The following is a 19038-nucleotide window of genomic DNA, read 5'->3' on the forward strand; positions in this document are numbered from 1 at the left end:
CAGTAGAATCAGAAACATCTGTATCAATCCATTAACAGAGAGACTGCAATGAACCAGCCAACACCTGACAAAGAAGAAACAATGTAGTTCTAGGCACAGCTATGGGACAACCCAAAGAAATACAACAAGAATGCAGCTTGGATAAGGGAGGTGGAGAAGGAAAAAAAAGAAGCTGAAATGAAATAACTTGTAATAACAGCAGTAATGGTGGAGAAAAGGGCAGGGAAGATCAAGAATTGGTCAGCACCAGGTGAAGATGAACTGCATGGTTTTTGGTTGAAACATTTGACTGGTCTGCACCCACTCATTGCCAAGCAGTTTAACAACATACTGCAAGGAGGTGAAATTGAAGGTTGGTTAACATCTGGTAAGACCTACCTGATAATTAAAGATCCAACAAAAGGGGCAGCACCAGGCAACTACATGCCAATTACCTGCTTACCAACAACTTTCAAATTGCTAACTGGTGTAGTAGCTGATGCAGCCCAACAGCATCTAGCTGAAAACAAGCTCTTTCCATCTGAGCAGAAAGGAAACCACCCAAATAGCAGAGAAACAAAAGATCAGCTCCTAATTGACAAGATGATTTTGGAAAACTGCAAGAGACGGGGAAAGTAGTGAAAACTGAAGAAATCAAGATGCCCTATGGAAATAACATCAAGAGTCTGGATGAAGAAGATCACTACAAATACCTGGGCATCCTTCAAGCTGAGAATGTCAAGCACATTGAAGTCAAGAAGGTTAATAGTGAATATATCATGAGAGCGAAGAAGATCTTAAAGTCCAAACTCAGTGGGGGAAATATCATCAAGGCAATTAACACCTGGGCAATTCCAGTCATTAGATACACAGCTGGAATAGTGGACTGGACTCAAGCAGAACTAGAAGCCCTGGATAGGAAGACCAGAAGAATAATGACACTCATGGCCTTCATCCATGCAGCAATGTTGACAGACTCTACTTACTGAGGATAATAGGTGGGCATGGAATGTGGCAAGTACACCAGACAGTTGAAGAATAAAAAGGCATTAGAAGAATATCTGAAGAGTAGTGAAGAAGATGCACTGAAGCTAGTACACCATGAAGGCTTACTGAATACTGAAGAGACCAAACTGGCCTACAAGAAAGACCAAATGAAGAATAGAAAAGAGACATGGCAAGGCAAAGGATTACATGGCCAGTACACACACACACACACACACACACACACACATACACACACATACACACACACACACACACACAAGCAGGCAAAGCAGATAACAAGAAGACCTGACAATGGCTAAGAACAGGAAGGTTGAAGAAAGAGAGCTAATTCTGGCTGCACAAGACCAAGCCTTAAGAACAAATGCATACAAAGCCAGAATTGAAAAGACAGCAACAGACAGCAAATGCCGCCTCTGCCAAGAAGCTGAAGAAACAGCAGACCACCTAGTCAGCTGCTGCAAGAAGATCTCACAGACTGACTACAAACAATGGCATGACAAAGTAGCAACAATGGTGCATGGCAATGTCTGCAAGAAATACCATTTGCCTGCAAGCAAGAACTGGTGGGACCACAAAATAGACAAAGTAATAGAAAATGAGGAAGCTAAAGTGCTCTGGGACTTTAGCATTCAAACAGACAAGCATCTGCCACACAACACCCCAGACTTAACAGTTGTTGATAAGAAAGACAAAAAAGTCTGGATAGTGGACATTGCAATACCTGGAGACAGCAGAATGGAAGAGAAAGAACTAGAGAAAATCACAAAATACAAAGACCTACAAATAGAAGTAGAATGACTATGGCAAAAGAAAGCAAAGATAGTACCAATAGTAATAGGTGCCTTGGATACAATCCCAAAACATCTGGAGTACCACTTGAAGACCATGGGCATTGACAAAATCACCATCAGTCAGTTGCAAAAGGCAGCTTTACTTGGAACAGCTTATATCCTGCGACGATACCTTTAACACCATCAAACAACAGTATCTGCCTATCCCAGGTCCTTGGGAAGGACTCGATAGGTGGATAAAAATGCCAAATCCAGTCTAAACATTTGGCTGACTGTGCGACCAGCAATAATAATAATAATAATCTTGTACGCCATCTGACTCTCAATGACTCTGGGCTCTGGATAATGCAAATGGTAATTCCATGACCTCTGGAAGCCCATCTCCTGTTTCACTAACAGGTGTTTGTATTTTCTTGTCAAATTTTGCCTGATTTATGCCACTCAAACCTACCTTTTCTTCTGGGTGACAATATTAAATACGCATGATTTGTTTGTATTCATATGTAGATTGGTTATATTGGTTAAGTAGCGAATAGAGTCTTGATTGTGCAAATATGACTGTGAAGTAGTGTTGGTGGTAATTGTGGTCAGTGCAATTTATTTTTCCTTGGATGTTGAGTTTGTACATTGAGATGCCATTGTCAAACTGCAGAATAATTGAGGTGGATGCAGAAAAGGAAATATAAGGTACTGGAAGAATGGTATTAAGTTAGGGTTGGAATGAAGCTATATAGATCTTTGAATTCATGTAATAAATTTTTTTTGGGATTCTGGTCACTTTCTGAACCTCGGGGATAGTGTGTGGGAATTTATATTTCTGCTTTTCAGGCAATAGTTGTCTCCCAAAGTGGGTCAGTTTAATACTTCTGTACAGTGCTGGTGATGTATACTGCATATTAGTAAAAATGAGATAGAGGACCTCCTTTGAAAGTTACAAACTAAAAAATGAAGCCATTGGGAAGGAGTTGGAGAAATTCACATATTGGTCATGGTTTTATTATCAAATGAAGAGCAAGAGACTTGTGAATTAATAGATGGCCAGGTGACAGTTGCAGGGAGCTGTACAAACAGTATAAATAGAGGATGGAATCTGTAAGGTGCAGTATTAACTCTTTCCTATGCATTTGGTTCCTGTGTTCTGCCTCCATCAAATCTTGAGCAATAGGAAATAATTCCATTTTTTTTCTAGTCTACTGTACATTTACAGTCCAGAATATTGTCTGTTAAATTACCTCTGGGATGCAGTATGCTCACTTAATGGTATTGGTGGTACACCAAGATATTACATATAAAGTTACTTCTGTTTTGCCTTGCAGACCTGGTGTGTTCAAGAAATATTAATACCAATCAACTATCACTTACTGTATATATGTCTCAAAAGTCTAGACCTAAAATTTATTGTTAACCTTTGAATGTGCTTGGGTTCTATTCATATCGCAGCCCTTCATTTATGAAAGATGTGTAGTTATGCCTAGCCAGCCAGACATTCTTTAACTTAGTTTAGGAAATATGGTATTGCTGAAAAATAACATTGCATTCAAGATGATAACAGAACCTTATTTGAAAGGAGCTGATATTAGTAATTATATTAATTGTTATAAAAATTCATAATTTCTCCTATAGATATAATAGTTCTGACGCTAGAAAAAGCTGAGTATAATGCTAAAATGCTGCCCATATTTGTGTATGAAGTAAGCATTTAATAAAGGCCTCTCTCAATATATGGCTTCATAAGTTAGAAAATAGACTGACTTGGATGAGTGGAAATAGTCTGTAGAATATATTTATAGAAATGTGCAGTATAATCTTTTGAGAAAAAGAATAAAATTACATATGTGTACATTAGTGCTGGTTAATACTATACTTCTTGCACAAATATCCCAAATATCAGTTAACTTAATTATTTTATTTGATAATACTTAACCCATTGGGTTGGAAACATGTTTCTCTTCAAAGTATCGATTAGATTATGGTTGGCAAGAGCATGCAGAAAGCATTGTAACGTGTAGTTCTACAATACTAAGTATATTAGCGAAGACCTGCCGATTTTCCCTAGCAGGTTGGGCAAGTTAAATAGACATATCAAATAAGAAGGCTTTCAGTCGTGTGTCACTGTGTCCTAGAAGAGTCAGTTTGTGAAGATTAAAGATAGTCATCCTTGAGGATTTATGCCATTACTTTTAGGTATCCAGAAATTTTAATACTAATATATAGTTTGTTTAATCTGAGGCATCTGAATCTGTGTTTTTGTAAGGGATAGCAAAAACTATATCTTGAAATACAGTACTGTAATTTCTTCTGGCTCAGCAGTAGCTCAAGTGTTTTTGTGTCTTGTAAACAAAAGTACTCTCAAACATATGATGATGAAGATCATTAAGTGCTATAAAAAATATTTAAGAATAAATGGCAAAAGATTTTAATGAAACTTAATCAAAAGTGCCTCTTAGAATAATCAGATATTTTCAGTTTAATATGCACTGCTTGATTAAGCCACCTTGAGTGCCAGTTTGGTAGCAAAAACCATGAATAGAAAGTAAAGCTATGATTAAACCCAATCTTTAACAACCAATGTTAACAAGCAACAATTAATGTCTCCCCTGCCAAAAGAAACCCCCAAATCTTTCATATATGTGCTTTAAAATTCTCTATGCCTATAAGGAGAGCCAGTATGGTGTAATGGTTAAAGGCACCAGGCTAGAAATCAGGAGACTATGAGTTCTAATCCTGCCCTTAGAAACAAAGCCAGCTGGGTGACTTTAGGCCAGTCAGTCTCTCTCAGCTCTAGGAAGAAAGCAAGGGCAAGGCATTTCTGAAAATGCTGCCAAGAAAACAACAAGGACAGTTCTTGGTAAATCAGGTGAATGCCTAAGAAGTATATATCAGAAATAATAAAGCACACGTATATTTTTAATAACCCCAGTATTTTTTAATTATAAGGTTTAACTTGCTTTATGGTTATGTAAGCAATGGTATAAAAAATACAGTGATGCCTCATTTTTGTTCTTTTTTATTTTTTAAAAAAGCAGGTGATAATAAACTATTCAGAGTATTTATAAGTCACATAGAGGTTTATGTTATCCAATTATGACAATACAGGTCACAGATAAAAATAATGTTAATGCTTTATGAATTCATTGTGCAGTTATAGTAGCAATTTCTTTCCGTATTCTTTCACCCCCACAATGACAAAATAGCCTCTCATGCTATTTTGCTTAATCTGAAATGTCCGTGAAGGTCCTTTTGATTTATCAAATGATCACAACACAGTTTGAAGTGATGGTAGGCTCAGCTATACATAGTTGAACTCAAAAAGAGATATTTGTACTAATTATAATTTCCTTTTATCTGTAATTGGTTTTTCTGCAAAAGGAGTAATTAATTACCTATGAAAATATTTCTATTTTAATGTTACAGTTGTTGAAATATTGTTTAATAGTTCAACCATCTTTATGAAATCATGTAAACATGCATATGAGTCCTTTTCTATGCATCATCTGGAGCTTCTTTGATGCTGGAAATATGGGAATGTCTTTTTCCACACATTTTAAAAATCTGATATTTTATCTGAAATTAATAAGCCTTTGCTACAGGCTGTCCTATCAGGTACTTGGAAAACAGTGTGACATAGCTTCCAACCATCTGTGGAATGATGTAAATAAATAGATTGATCTGGATGTCTGACCCTTGGTAAACCCAAAACTTGGTATATGTCTTTAATTTACTCAGATAAAAAAGTACCCTAGTTGCTTGTTGGTATATTATGGAGCTTAAGAATACACTTTTTAATTCTCAACACAGTCGGAATCTTAGAAAACACATTTATATGAAAGTGATCTGGAAGTAGCCTACTGTGACACAAAGAAGTATTAGAATCGGAGTCAAGACAATGATTAATGTTCTAAACTCATTGTGAATGGATTCTGCAACTGTCTTACTCTTTCCCCTTGTTTGTTTTTGCTGTGATACAATGCAGTCAAGGTCTAGTCAGCTGTAGTCTACAGAATAGCTGAACCAAGAGTCTTCACCTAGTCCAGACCAAGGGAGACCAACATCCCATTTGCAACAATGGAAAAACCACCAGGGTGTGAGAGCAATGTCCTTCTGTCCTTCATTGTAGTATAAATGGCATGCTGACACAATATATTAAAGTTCATATCCTATCAGATACTTTGTTTTGAGAATGTGCACTCATTCAAAGCTCTTAGTTGCCAATCTTTTAATAACATAATCTTAAAGCAAGGCTGGGATATAAATATGCTAAATGAAGAACAGTGTCAACTTCTCTGGCTCAGTTCAGATGTAATGAGAAGTGACGTTGCTCCCGATTCCCCTTCTCATAATAAAGGGAATTGGAAGTGCGCCTCCTCTTGGGTTTAAAAGTCAAGTAACCTGTTTAAATTATGGTTTCTGAAAAAGTTGGATCTGAAACCTCTGTTGAGACTTGTTTTCAGTTCCCCAAATTTAGTAGCTTGCAGCTAATTCTTCTGTAGTTAAAAGATGTGAAAACTTCTTATTTCATCATAGAATCTTGAGTGGGCACCTGAGATTTTCCACAACTCATTCACATAGTGAGGAACCATGGTTTCACATTACATCAGAACTGGGCATCAGTGTTGCCTTCTCCAACCACTTACCCTTCCCCAAAAGTATGTGATGTTTTCTCAGTTTACCAAGGTATCTTTTCCACTTGTTCACAGATGGGGCTTCTGTTGATTCTCTTGGTTTGCACTTGGGTGACAAACTGTGTATTTATATTATGTTGCTGAAATTGCATAATGTTATAAAAGTGTGGAGATTAAAAAATTGCTTGCATTAATGCAACGGACAATTATTAAGGTAAAGTTGCTACTTATATTGGAAGCGGAAAATAACTTTGGAAATGAAAAGAACGTATTATGATGATAGTTTTTGATGCGTAGGATGTTTTATATATTCTGAAGTACATAGGACATGCATCTGACTATAGTTCCTTGATGGGAATATTGGGAAGTTGAAAAGAAATAATTAAAAATTAGTTTAAACAGATATGAAACAGTTTAAAATCTTTTATTCCCCCATTTTTAACAACAGATGATTCATAATTACATGGAACACTTGGAAAGAGCAAAATTTCATCAACTGATGGGAGGTGATCAGCTGGAGCCTATCATGCACAGTAGAATTAGGTAAGCTTCATTGATTTTTGCCTGAGTAAAACCTATTCATTTTTGTTTCAAGGCTTTGTTCTTTATCTTGAATCACAATTAAACTAAGACCGAATCACAATTAAATTTTTACTGGAATATAAGAAAGACTATAGAAGTCTTTTGGGAGGGATGAAAATTATTTTCATGGGACAATTGCCTGTTTGATACTGTTTTAGGTTTAAACACATTCTTATATAGATCTTACATAGCAGGATTTTTTTTTTCATTCTCCGATGGAGCTGAAGAGCAACAAAACGATATGCAATTAAGGGTCTGAAATAACTGAATCTCATTTCCATTTGTTCTACTATTGTGCACATGGTCATGAAAGAACATCTCCAACTAAAGCTTTGTCTACATTATGTAGATGCCTGAGCTTCCCATCCAATCAACTGGAGCCAGGCTGCAAAGGTTCAGCGTAGGGGGTGGAGGAAACTGCCAACAAGCTTGCTTGTATCCTTAGGTTGCTGCATAGATGCTGGAGAAAAGAGAAGCCGCTCGGATTGCTTTTTTCTTTGTAGGTGGGGGAGGAGAGCGAGGTGATGTCATTTTGCTTTGGAGCTGCTGCAGAAGATAGTGGAAAGCTGCTGTCGATGGCATTGTTTCTGTGGCAGCAGCTCAATGACAGACATTTACTACAAAGATACTCCCTTGTCCCCCGCGTAGCCTCGGTTCTTGCGTTTCACCATGCCAGCGCAGCGCCATGAGTCCTGGATGCATGCTGCTATTTGTGTTTGGCTTCGTTGGCGGGGCGGTGGTCATTAATTCAGCTATTTTAGTGTCTCTTTCCGTTTTGCTGCTTGTGCACTTTTCTATATCCACTGGTGTGCCAGCTCTGACGCAGAACTTACCAAGGATTCTCAGGTATTCTGACTCGGAAGCCTTTGCTTTTTAAATATTCTTTGTTCTTAGCCTACCATGTTATTTCTCCTCTCTTGAGTAGGAGCGGAAGGCGGGAGATGGTGGGGTGATGCTGATTTGAAGTGCCATTTTCAAATCTCAGTTTGACATTTTGTAGGCTATGTAAAATAGAGAATTTCCCATTGTAAAGATGGGGTGAGATTTTTGATGTGCTTTGTTTGAGAGTACAAAATCAGATATGTTCTTGAAAAAAGCCATTGGCACTTTTATGCAATTAGCAACTTGAAAAAGCTTTCTGAAATATTATGGACAAAGCTTTTGATCACTTTATGGTCAGGTGCTTAGCTAATACTGGATAATTTTTCTTAGGCCTTTCGTTTATTCAGTTTGTGCTTTGCTCCCAAGAATCTTGTATAATCTGCCAGGAACTCAAATCTTCAAATCTTCAAATTGCATAATTGCTTTTTATTTCTGTAAATTGACTGCTGACATGCATTTAGGTATATTAGAATGTGAAAAATAGGATATAAATGTATACATTTTAACCCTGTTATTTAGTAATCTATTATTTTTCCACCCCAGATCACTGAATTACAGACTGCTTGTCTGGAATTTATAAAACTACTTTTATAACAGCACTGTTCAATATTGCTTTTTGAAAACTTCTATTTCTTAAAAATCAAATATGTACATTGATTGTATGCATAATTGCATGCATATTAGAGTACAGTTAGCAAATCAAAATCAAGAATTATGGTACAATGTACACAATTTAATAAAACCCGTTTCTATCTGGAACCTTTTCATAATGAAATGTTACCTATATAATGCATATTTGGTGGAATCCATTGATCCAGCTCTTGCCAATTTGATCTCTGCTGTTACATAAAAATAAAGCGAGCTGCATATGTGGCTTTTACGGGAGCATTAATGTAAGTTGATCAATGTATTCTGTCAAATTGCCTTGTCTCATAGGACAAGGCTATTGCTAAATTGGGGATGAGCTTCTGCAAACCTCCTGTGTGGTTTTAGGAAGAGCAAGGGAGTGAGGAGAAGTTTAACATAATCAGGAGATTCCAGCAATCCAGTCTAAGGAGTTTTAATTTAACACTAAAAGACCAAAGAAAGTTTGATGAATACAAAATTAAGACATTTAATTTTGTTAGGAATGGATCTCCTTTACTTTCTCAAAAATGTTTACAAAAAGCTGCTTAATTTGATTATTAAATAAAGTTTTTGCATTACCTGCGGTCTTAAATTGTAGGCTTTTAGTTGTAGAAGTATAGAGAAATTGGCTGAAAATATTAGTATTTATGTTTTTAGTGGCTAAGGGCTAACTTTTATTTAGTTTTGCAGGCCAAAAAGGAATCTGACCTATTGTGTTGAATTGATTGTGAGTTTTCACATGTGACATTTACACAATGAAAAAGGAGCCTGAATGTTCTTTCATTCCATATTATAGCTGAACGTATATAGTAGATGGGTAGATCTTTTCCCCACCCCTTTACAGTGGAGCTAATTAAATGGAGCACAATGGGAGATTTAAGCATATGTGTATGTAATGCATTCTGGTAGCATCTTTCCATGGTTTATATTGCATTTGAACTTAACCCATGCCTACCCGTAGTTGATGAATCAAATTAACGTTTGAAACATTTGAAACTAAACAGACCCCATAAGTGGTCATTCCCTTACCTGTTCCACAACAGAATATACAAATTCCTTCAGAGTAGGCCAGTAGAAATGCTTTTGGCAAGTGGGTGAAAATGGTTTTTAAAAGATTTGGTTCCATTAATAATTTACATTAGAATATATGAACAGTCAAGTTAAAAATAGTTGTTCATTGTTGTTCATTATTGTAGGGTCAGTCTCCCTAATAAAAAAGAGTGGTCATGTCCTTTCCGTTGACATGCCATATTTCAAGATCAAGTGGAAACTTTGAAGCTAGAAGAAAATGATAAATGAAGCAGTGGAATTCGAAATAGTCCAAGTGGGAAGATGTGAACTAGAGCTGTGCAAAGCATTCAGAGACATGCTTAACAAAGTATATTTGTACAAGTGAAGTTCTTGAAGAATTGTGGCTTAGGCTGTTTCTTTGTGCGTCTCTGCGTTCAGCTGCTTTGTTTGGATGACAGACTGAGCAGAAGGCCCAGAGACAGAAAACCCGGGAAAGCTCTCAAAATTGCTATGCTGGCCTTCAGAAGATGCAGCTGCCTCGGGTTGGTGGAGGAGTGTTTTGTTCATGCTAACATGAAGTACCTTTCTGCTGTTTTTCATTGCTCTAGCGTTAACCTCGTAAAAGACTTAACAAATATAAATGCCCCATGTTATGGCTTGTTACAGTGAGTGAACATTGTTCAGTGAACATGATTTAAACATGCCACGGCTTTGCTTAATGCGCGAACATAACAGAAATATTGTTTCACGCTCTTTTGACTTGATACACAATAGCAGCATAATTATTGGCTGGGAATCTGCCCATATTAAAACTGTATGGAAGATATAACTAAATATATGCAAGTTATCAAAGAAATTAATGGGTTCTTTTGGCTTTTATTCTGAAATCTGGGTGGTCTCAGAGATAGGTAGTATTAGAAAATACTGTACAGAAATCAGGTAGAAAATAAATGACTGCGTGTATGAGTCTTCTGACTTCTTTCGGGTATTTTGGTTTCATGGACTATTTTTATGTGCAATCAAATACAGTCAAATTATATTTTGGTGAATTAGATGCATAGTGTGCATTAAGACTCTGCCGTACTTTGGATTCAGTTCCAGAAAGATGTTTTGGAATATGCAGCAGCATAAGAGTAGCATCTTCTGCAACTCTTTAAAGCAACTATGAGTTCTCCTGGGATTGCACAGCTGCCTTCTGAAGCTGTCATATGATCCCAGGAGAAGATGCAGTTACTTTAAAGAGTTGCAGGTAAGTGATACATTTGTGCCTCTCAGTGTTCCCAAACAACTTTTGGAATTGAACTGGAAGCACTGCATAGCCCACGTATGTGTGCTGTTTGTCAACAGTTAATTGAATTATTCTGTTTTAATCAAGTTTAGATGGCACACACAGAAAAGAAGTCTGGATTCCATATATTATCTCAGCATTACATTTAATGTGGTTCTGGGGGTTGTGCATCTGTTTGTAGTTGTGTTATTTGTACATTCAAAATGTGTATACAAAAATGGAAATAGCAAAGGCAATAATTCGAGTTCTGTTCAGGGCAGAACTAGGAAATCCTTTCAGTCTCATTCAGATTTTTATACATTTGGCTACTAATCTGAGGCCTTTTAAAATTTTTCTCTTATGACAAATATTCATTCTTAAAGCAAAACATACATTTACCTGTATTCATGAAAGTAATATTTTGGGGTCTATGCAATATGAATAAAATTGCTTATTGATCTAAGCATTTTTTAAAAGCAAGAAGCTTCTTCTCCCAGAGTAGTGGGTATTTTACTATTATAATTGTTGTAAAAGGATGGCTGTTTTTTGTATCAAAAATTCTTTTGGAGGTTTATGAGAGAGCAGTTTCAACCTAAGAATCTCTTATGTAGATCTCTTCCTAAAATATAGTAAAGTGTTACCAAAATCTTTTGAGAAAAGTAAGCTTAAATAGAGCTCCTCTTCTTCCTCTCCATCACAGCCTTTATAATTGTGAAAATACTACATAAACTATCTGAATGTTTTCCAACATACATAGTAAAAGCCTGTTCAGATACACAACCCATCTTGTAAAACATATACAGTATTCCAGCTTTGCAGTGCAATGACCTTTTCTGCTATGTTGATTTGTTTGATTTATGTAGATATTTATTTGTATATCCAAAAACATTTACCCTTATAAGCAAAAGCTTCTTGTGGCACCTCACAATGTTAAAAAAAAGTTTAAAAATGAAGACAATAAAGTAGCATAAATTACGAGCAATGAAACAAAATCAGAGTAGTAGCAACAGACCAATGAGCAGAATGACTTCCCAGACTTGCTCAGTGAACTCCAGTGAACCTCCTAGGTGAGGCATACTTAAAAAGAGCTTTACCATAAAAAAGGACCTTCTTTTGTTCATTTATGGAACTTCTAAGCTATTTATATGAATACTGTCCATGTGATTGCTGAGTTATTGAAGAATTTCATACTGGTCATAAGGTTGTCTATAGTGATTGCCATTTTAACACTTTTAGATAGGTACATGAGAGAGACACGCTTACCACAGCTTTTGGATCTGTTGTGAAATTGTCTATTTTGTATACTAATGCTGAGAGCTGCTGTTACTTTGTTAGAAATTGTTTTCAGATTGGTGTATAATATGCCAGTAACTAGTCAGAAAAACAATAGCTTGGCTTGTTTTTAGCTTATTTCTCAGTTTAGTGGTAAGCAGAAATCAGTGGCAGAACAGAATTCTAAACAAGCTAATCAGGGCACTGAGAGGCAGCCAGCACACATGAATTGATGTGCACTTGACCCCTAAACCATGGTGAAGGTGTTGGCTGAATGTGGTCATAGTTGCTCAGTTATTTCTTTTATTTAGCCACCTGACCTGGTATTTTATGTGGTGCTGATTTGTTGAACTGATGAGACTTTGTTCTGCTTGTCTTCCGTTGCTTGTGGCATAAACGATTCATTGCTAACACGTAACTTTATCTCTTCCTCCTGCGCTATGCCTGGCTGCATGTCAACCCTCCTTGCTCTCCCATTTAGCCTGTACGCTAACATGCTCGTTGATTGTTTTGCATGTGCAAATAGTATTTTCTTAGAATAACCAGATGCTGCAGTGAGGAGGGGTCATGATTTTGGGGGCAAAACCCTGTAATGTGATAGATGTGACCCAGACCTTTGCAGTAATAGCAACAGAGATGGCTGCTTGCAGCTGTAGATATCCTGCACAGGAGCCCTGGTCTAAAACCAGAACTCTATATAGAGACTTTAAGATAGTTAAAGCAATGTTTCTTGATCTTGTTGTTCCACTTGGAGCCATCCTTTCTGTGGGAAACTTGGCTGGCGATATGGTGTGAATGAAAGCTTTTATAGAGTACAGAGCAAGTCTGGTGAACAGATGTGTAGGACCAGCATACTAATCAATTGAATAGTCAAATGACTCTGCCGGTTTGACTATAGTGACTATAGTCAATATTTGTTAAACATTCTCTGAAATCATGAATGTCTTTGTGTGGCAGCCAAGGTTTTTAATTAATTATTATTCCATATGGCAATGAGGACCCTTTTTTTCTCTAGTCCCAAATGATACTTATAAGTTGGCAGCTTCTCCAAAGGGAAAGATAGACTGTAGTACCTTCCATAAGCTCTAATTCCCATTTAAAATGTTAATTTAAATAGACAAGAACAACTTGATTTAAATCAAATTTCTCACTGATGCTGCTTTACAAACTGATAAAATCTGAGCAGTAAACCATGTAAGTTTACAACTAGAATATTATTTATGTTATTCTTGTAACTAGCTTTTGCATCTCTTTGTCTCACTGCTTGCATGTCTTCCTTTCCTAGAAAGTATTTTTAAAATATTGCGTGTAGGGTCTTCTGTCCAGCATCTAGTACATGAGGCTAAGGGTGGGAATTCAGAAACTGTTATGTGGTACAACTTTATTTTATTTTTTCAGTGTTGCAGGTTCCTACTTCATTCCGCTTTGGCCTAGCTTTATTAAACAAAACCAAGAAAAACAATATAAACATGCATAATAGGTCGGATAAATATTAAGCAATCTAGAGCACTTTATTTTCATCAGGTGAAAATCAGATACCCATGTTTGATAGGTAAAATGTGAGCATTGATTTTTGAAAGAGGATTGCAATGATCTTTCCTTTAGGCAGAAAAGTCTCCTTTAATTGAGTGTATTGGGAAAGTATTGGTTTAGAAGCTAATTGAAAGTTATACTTACATGCAGTTTATTCCACAATATATTTCCTTTATTCAGTTTGTGTTTTTCTTGCTATTCTGAGAGTTTTTAGTCTGTATTTTCTTAGCAAAAGCTGTTTGAAATCACAGTTACTTGATACCAGTTTTAAATTGTAACCCTTTACCATTGGTTGCCTGTTTCCAAACTTGATGCCTAACTATTTCCTTTGTTTCTGCACATTTGTAGTTGGTTGTTGCCATGATACTTCATGCTCAGAAATGTATTATAAGCCAAGATTTTCTAACCATAGGTGTTGATATTAGCTTTGTCACAAGAAAATATGTTTATAACGTACTAAATGAATTAATATGTATATTGTCTACATATTTATTCTCTAGTCCCAAATGATACTTATAAGCTGCCTACATTTTAAAGGGTATAAGAGAGCACTTATCTTGAATTTATTTAAAATGTTCAGTTAATGATAAACATGACTTTAACATTTTCAATTTCAAAAATCAAGAATTTGTAAGAAATTATAACATACAATATTGTCCCCCTTATCCACAGAAAGGACCCTCCTATATCATTGGGCATCTTTCCACTCCCTCCAGGAGATGCACTTCTTACTCCCGATTCTCAGAGAGGATCAGTGGACACTCCTGGATCAGACAGCTGGAAGTTCCGTGAACTAAGTCAGCCTCGTTCCCGTGCCAGCCTCAAGGTAAGGTAGCTGTTTTAGTTTTCACGGTGAAAAAATTACTAATTTGTTTCTTAGGTTATATGTGTGAGAACAAAACTTAAACTTCAAACTGTCTTTTCTTAGTGCACAAATTTTTAAAGCTCATTCCAGGTGAGTTAAAGGTAAGTTCCTTTTTATTCCGATACATACTTTGTTGAAAGGCTGTTAGCTGCACTTGGGAATATGGGAAGCCAAAATATTCTAATTTTCTAGATACACTGTTTTTTAAGCTTGTAGTTGGGTAGAGTCCTTTGTAAAGCCTACTTTGTCTTTAGGAATTACTAATACTTATATTTACTGTTTTCCAGTTTTGATTATTAACGTGGTTGTGGTTTTGTTTTTAAAGATTTCATATGGGAAGAACTCTGTTGAAAAAAAAAAGCATAAGGACAAAGTAGTAAACCAAGTGCATATTTATGTTTTTATCTAAATGAAAGATTATTGTTTGGATAACTGATTTATAGTAATACCTGTATCCAGATGATCAGTTTCATGTTTGCTAAAAAATATAAATGATGTTGCCATCAATGAAATGTCTTTTAGAGTTTTACTCCTCAAATTAATAAGGCCATAGCACTGTTTCTTCTAGTGGGACTTACTGGTATTCTTTCTTCTAGACGATATTGTATCCACCTAGCAAGTGTTTATTACAGCCCTGAATGAAGCTGTAATGTGAATCCATTCACATGACTTGGTTATTAAATATATATAATGATTCAGTTCAAAATTATAGCTCTGAAGCTTCATCTTGAACTTGATAACATTGTTTGGTACGCATTGGGGCCTGAGGGTCAATGAAGCTAATGAAAAAGTAGTGTTAACTTTTACATATTTAAATGTTCTGCTATGTGGATTACATGCGCTTTAGATTGTCTGGTGAAGGGTCATCTTTTGCACTTTGTCTGGACACTCATACCTTAAATATTTAAATACATTCATATTACAAGTACTGCAAAGTAAACTGAGAACATCCCCAACAATAGTACGTAACCTTCCTTGTAAAATCCTACAGTTAAATGGCAAATTATCAAAATCTATCTACATAAACATATTGTTAAATCCTATATACATATATTTCACCCAGAATTTCATTTCAATATTTTTCCAATATAGCTGTTTCTTCTGTTTTTTATATCATTAATTTAATTTATTAGATTTGTTATGGCTGCCAACTCCAGAAGACTCTGTGTGGCTTCTTAACAGCTACCATATGAGGTAGTTTAGATTGAAAAAGTTTAACTGATCACAGGTCAGTTCATGGATGAATGAGGTTTAAATTCTCCTCTTCCACTCCTTTAGTTTAACATTGTAATAAAGGCTTAATTTTGTCTACACGTACTGAGTAGTAGTCCCCCCCTTTCTTGAGAAACCGAGAACTGCATTAAGGAGAAGAGATAAGACAATATAAGATCTTTAACACTTAAGATCTTAGAATGGTGTAATCATAATTTTCTTAATAGCATTTGTCAGCTTTGGGCTAAGCATTAACTTAAATTTGTCCAAACAGCCTGATATTTTAAGAGCAGCAGCAGAAGTGCAACAATTGCAGTTTTTAAAAAGAATTGTCACCTTGCAAGTAGAATCGTCTAAATTTCTTGGTCACTTTTCCAACAAAGGCCTGCAAGTTCTGTTTCTGTTGGTAACTAGGCTTTTGGTTGGGAGCTTTTTGTCTGCTAAGGTCAATAATCTGAGTGCTGCATTCTTTCCTGGATGTGGTTGGAATACAGAAGCTGGGAAATGTTTAAACAAAGTTAAACTTCATTTTACTCTGGATTCATGGAATAAATCTGCAGATTTTTTTTTCTTTTGATGGATAAATTGTTAGCTAAAATCAGGGTATCTTTGCTGGATTTTGCAGAGAGGATGGATTCAGGAATGTCACCCTTAACAGTAAATTTAAAACTATTTCTGGAAGTGTTTTGCTGGAGCAGGCTGCCAAGACAATCCTAGAATATCTTGTCCAAGTAGGCAGAGCATAATGGACGAACAGCTATGCAGGAGAAATATCTCTTTTATGAGATTGTTTAATAATGGGGACTAGAACTATGTCAGCAGAACCACAAATCTTTTGATAGTTTGTAATAGCAAACCTAAAAGGGGTGGGATACAACCCTCTTATGTAGGTTGATGCAAATGAAAATATTGCAATACCAGTGATCAATGAGATTAGAAGTAGTGAGGCAATAAAAGTGGGACTAAAATGACAGTGGTTTTATGAAGAATACAGGGATTGCAGGTTAGAATAAATGTTACTGACTGATGTCACTATGGAGTCCTTGAGGTTCTCTGAGCTTGGTTCTTTTCTTGCAAACGTTTCATTACCCAGCTAGGTAACATCTTCAGTGCTAGAATGAGATGGGGTTTGCTCTCTGTTTATATACTGTGGCATGCTTTGCCAGTGCTGGTGGGGGTTTTGTTTTGCTCCCTTGGTAGTTCCTTGATTAGCATATGTTTGCTGCTTGATTGTGTGCCTGGGGTAACCTTTGCTTATCTGGGTGATGATTGCTGGTGAGGCAATCTTCTGTTCTTTTGTCTCTTTTGAATAGTATGTAGAAGTTGTTTATTTCTATGTGTCTGTTAATTGCTGCCTTGTCTGAATACCAGGCTTCCAAGAATTCTCTTGCATTTTTGGATTTAGCTTGGTCTACAATGCTGAAAGTTTCCCAATTAAAACTATGGTTAAGTCTGTCCATGTGTAGTGAGATTAAGGAGTTTATGTGATGTCTTCTGACTGCTAGTTGATGCTCGTGGATGCGCTCTGCCAGTCTTCTGCCTGTCTGTCCTATATAGTGCTTGTTACAGTCCTTACGCTGTATGTTGTAGATGACTCCTGTTTTTTCTTCTTGGGCTACTGGGTCTTTTGGTTTACTTAAGATATTTTGGAGTGATTTTGTTGGTATGTGTGCTACAGCGAGGCCATGTGGTTGTAATAGTCTGTTGGTGGTTTCTGGGACGTTTCTGATGTATGGCAGTGCGATCCTTTTCATAGCTTGTGTTGGTTGTGTTGTAGTGGGTTGAGTGGTCGGGAACTTTTTGATAAAGTTGCGTGGATATCCATTTTGTTGGAAGATGTTATATAGGTGGTCTTTTTCCTTTTTCTGCTGTTCTGGGGTGCTGCAATCCGTTTGTGCTCGCTTGAATAATGTTCTTACATGGCTCCTTTTGTGGGAGGTTGGGTTGTTACTTTAGTAATGGAGTACTTGATTAGTGTGGGTTGTCTTCCGATAAACTTGGGTTTCTAATTTACTGTTGTTTCCTCTGCTGAGGAAGATACCCAAGAGGAGCTGTGTAACCAACAAAATCCCTCCAAAATATCTTAAGTAAACCAAAAGACAACTAAGGTTGCCGTTAATAAGTGAGGACCTCATGTGACCGCAACTTCCGACTTCCTACCAGCTTCCCCACTGACTTTGCTTGTGATGGCTGGAATTCTGAGGATCAGTCGTAACTATCAGTCATTCAGCACCATCATAAGTTTGAATGATCGCTGAATGAGTGGTTGTTAAATGAGGACCACCTGTACTTCCCTTGTCATTGCTTCTCATAGCTTTCCTCTCCTCCAAGTATCCCTTTTCCTTGTTACCAACATATATTTGCCTTCTAAGCATTTTTATGGTTGTATTGGCATTGCTGTTGTTCTCTAACGGGCCCAGAAAAGATGACTGAGACAGTGGGAGTGATCTGCTTAGCTCAGCTATCATCATTTTTCCTTTCACATACTTTGTATCTTCCAGTATGTAGAATAATTCTTAGTACTAAACTCTTTTAATGAGGGAAAAAGATAGAGGGTCTGTGTAGAGGATTGTTTCTTGCATTAAGACGTGTTCTTAGAATGTTCATAAGAAGCTTTAGGCTTTTGGGGGTTACTCTAGTAATCCTATTTTATTTGGATTTTTGCGATCACCATAAGTTGTGCAGGAAGCGTGTGTGTGTGTGCGTGCATGTGCGCATGTATTAAAAAATCTGCTTTCAATTCAGGGTTTCCTTGTTTGAATTTGGCTTATAAATTTTGTCTTCTTGAGATAGTATGGAAAGTGAAATGTTATCAATATATTAAAATATGTTTCTGATGAGATAGCATTTAATGTTTGATGAAAGTAGCCTCTAATTCTTTGTTTAGGGTTAGTGTGCATCCCTAAATAATCTAGTTATATATAGTTTGAGTTACTGCTGAATAACCATGTAGAGCAGCGGTCCTCAACCTTTTTGGCACCAGGGACCGGTTTCGTGGAAGACAGTTTTTCCACGGATTGGGTGGTGGTGGTTTCAGGATGATTCAAGCGCATTACATTTATTGTGTACTTTATTTTTATTATTATTATTATTTCGGTGGGAGGAAACGCTGGTGGCACTTTCTGCGGGGATAGGAATTGGTTGCTGGTCAGGACTTGTCCAGGCAGTCTCTGAAGAATCAGACACAATTGAATGGATTAAAAAAAAAAAAAAAAGCTTGTGGGCTTACCAAAAGTGTGACTGAGACAAGTGTGCAGTGCAGGAAAGAGGTGCGGATGGCAGTGGTAAATAAAATAATGGGCGTGCCACGTGCGGAGTAAAATAAGTGTCAGATTCTAAGCGCGCAACCTAGATCCCTCGCATGTGCAGTTCACAGTAGGGTTTGCG

At 36.7% G+C, this 19038-nt stretch overlaps 1 protein-coding gene across 5 annotated transcripts in view; it reads left to right on the forward strand.

The window, feature by feature from the left end:
• Positions 1–19038, forward strand: part of SPAG9 (sperm associated antigen 9) — a 93435-nt gene that overhangs the window by 17823 nt on the left and 56574 nt on the right. For 3 of the 5 annotated variants that reach the window (XM_007424589.3, XM_007424590.3, XM_088138449.1), the window contains exons 4-5: positions 6849–6943; positions 14247–14400. In XM_007424589.3, the coding sequence (XP_007424651.2) occupies positions 6849–6943; positions 14247–14400 (249 nt within the window). Of the gene's footprint in view, positions 1–6848; positions 6944–7454; positions 7829–14246; positions 14401–19038 lie in introns of those variants that run through there. The other 2 variants (XM_007424592.3, XM_007424591.3) reach the window with 1 other exon arrangement.

This window comes from Python bivittatus, unplaced genomic scaffold (assembly GCF_059951505.1).
Source record: "Python bivittatus isolate LINGU-HERP-01145 unplaced genomic scaffold, Pbiv_v1 ctg000220_np1212, whole genome shotgun sequence".
NCBI lineage: Eukaryota > Metazoa > Chordata > Lepidosauria > Squamata > Pythonidae > Python > Python bivittatus.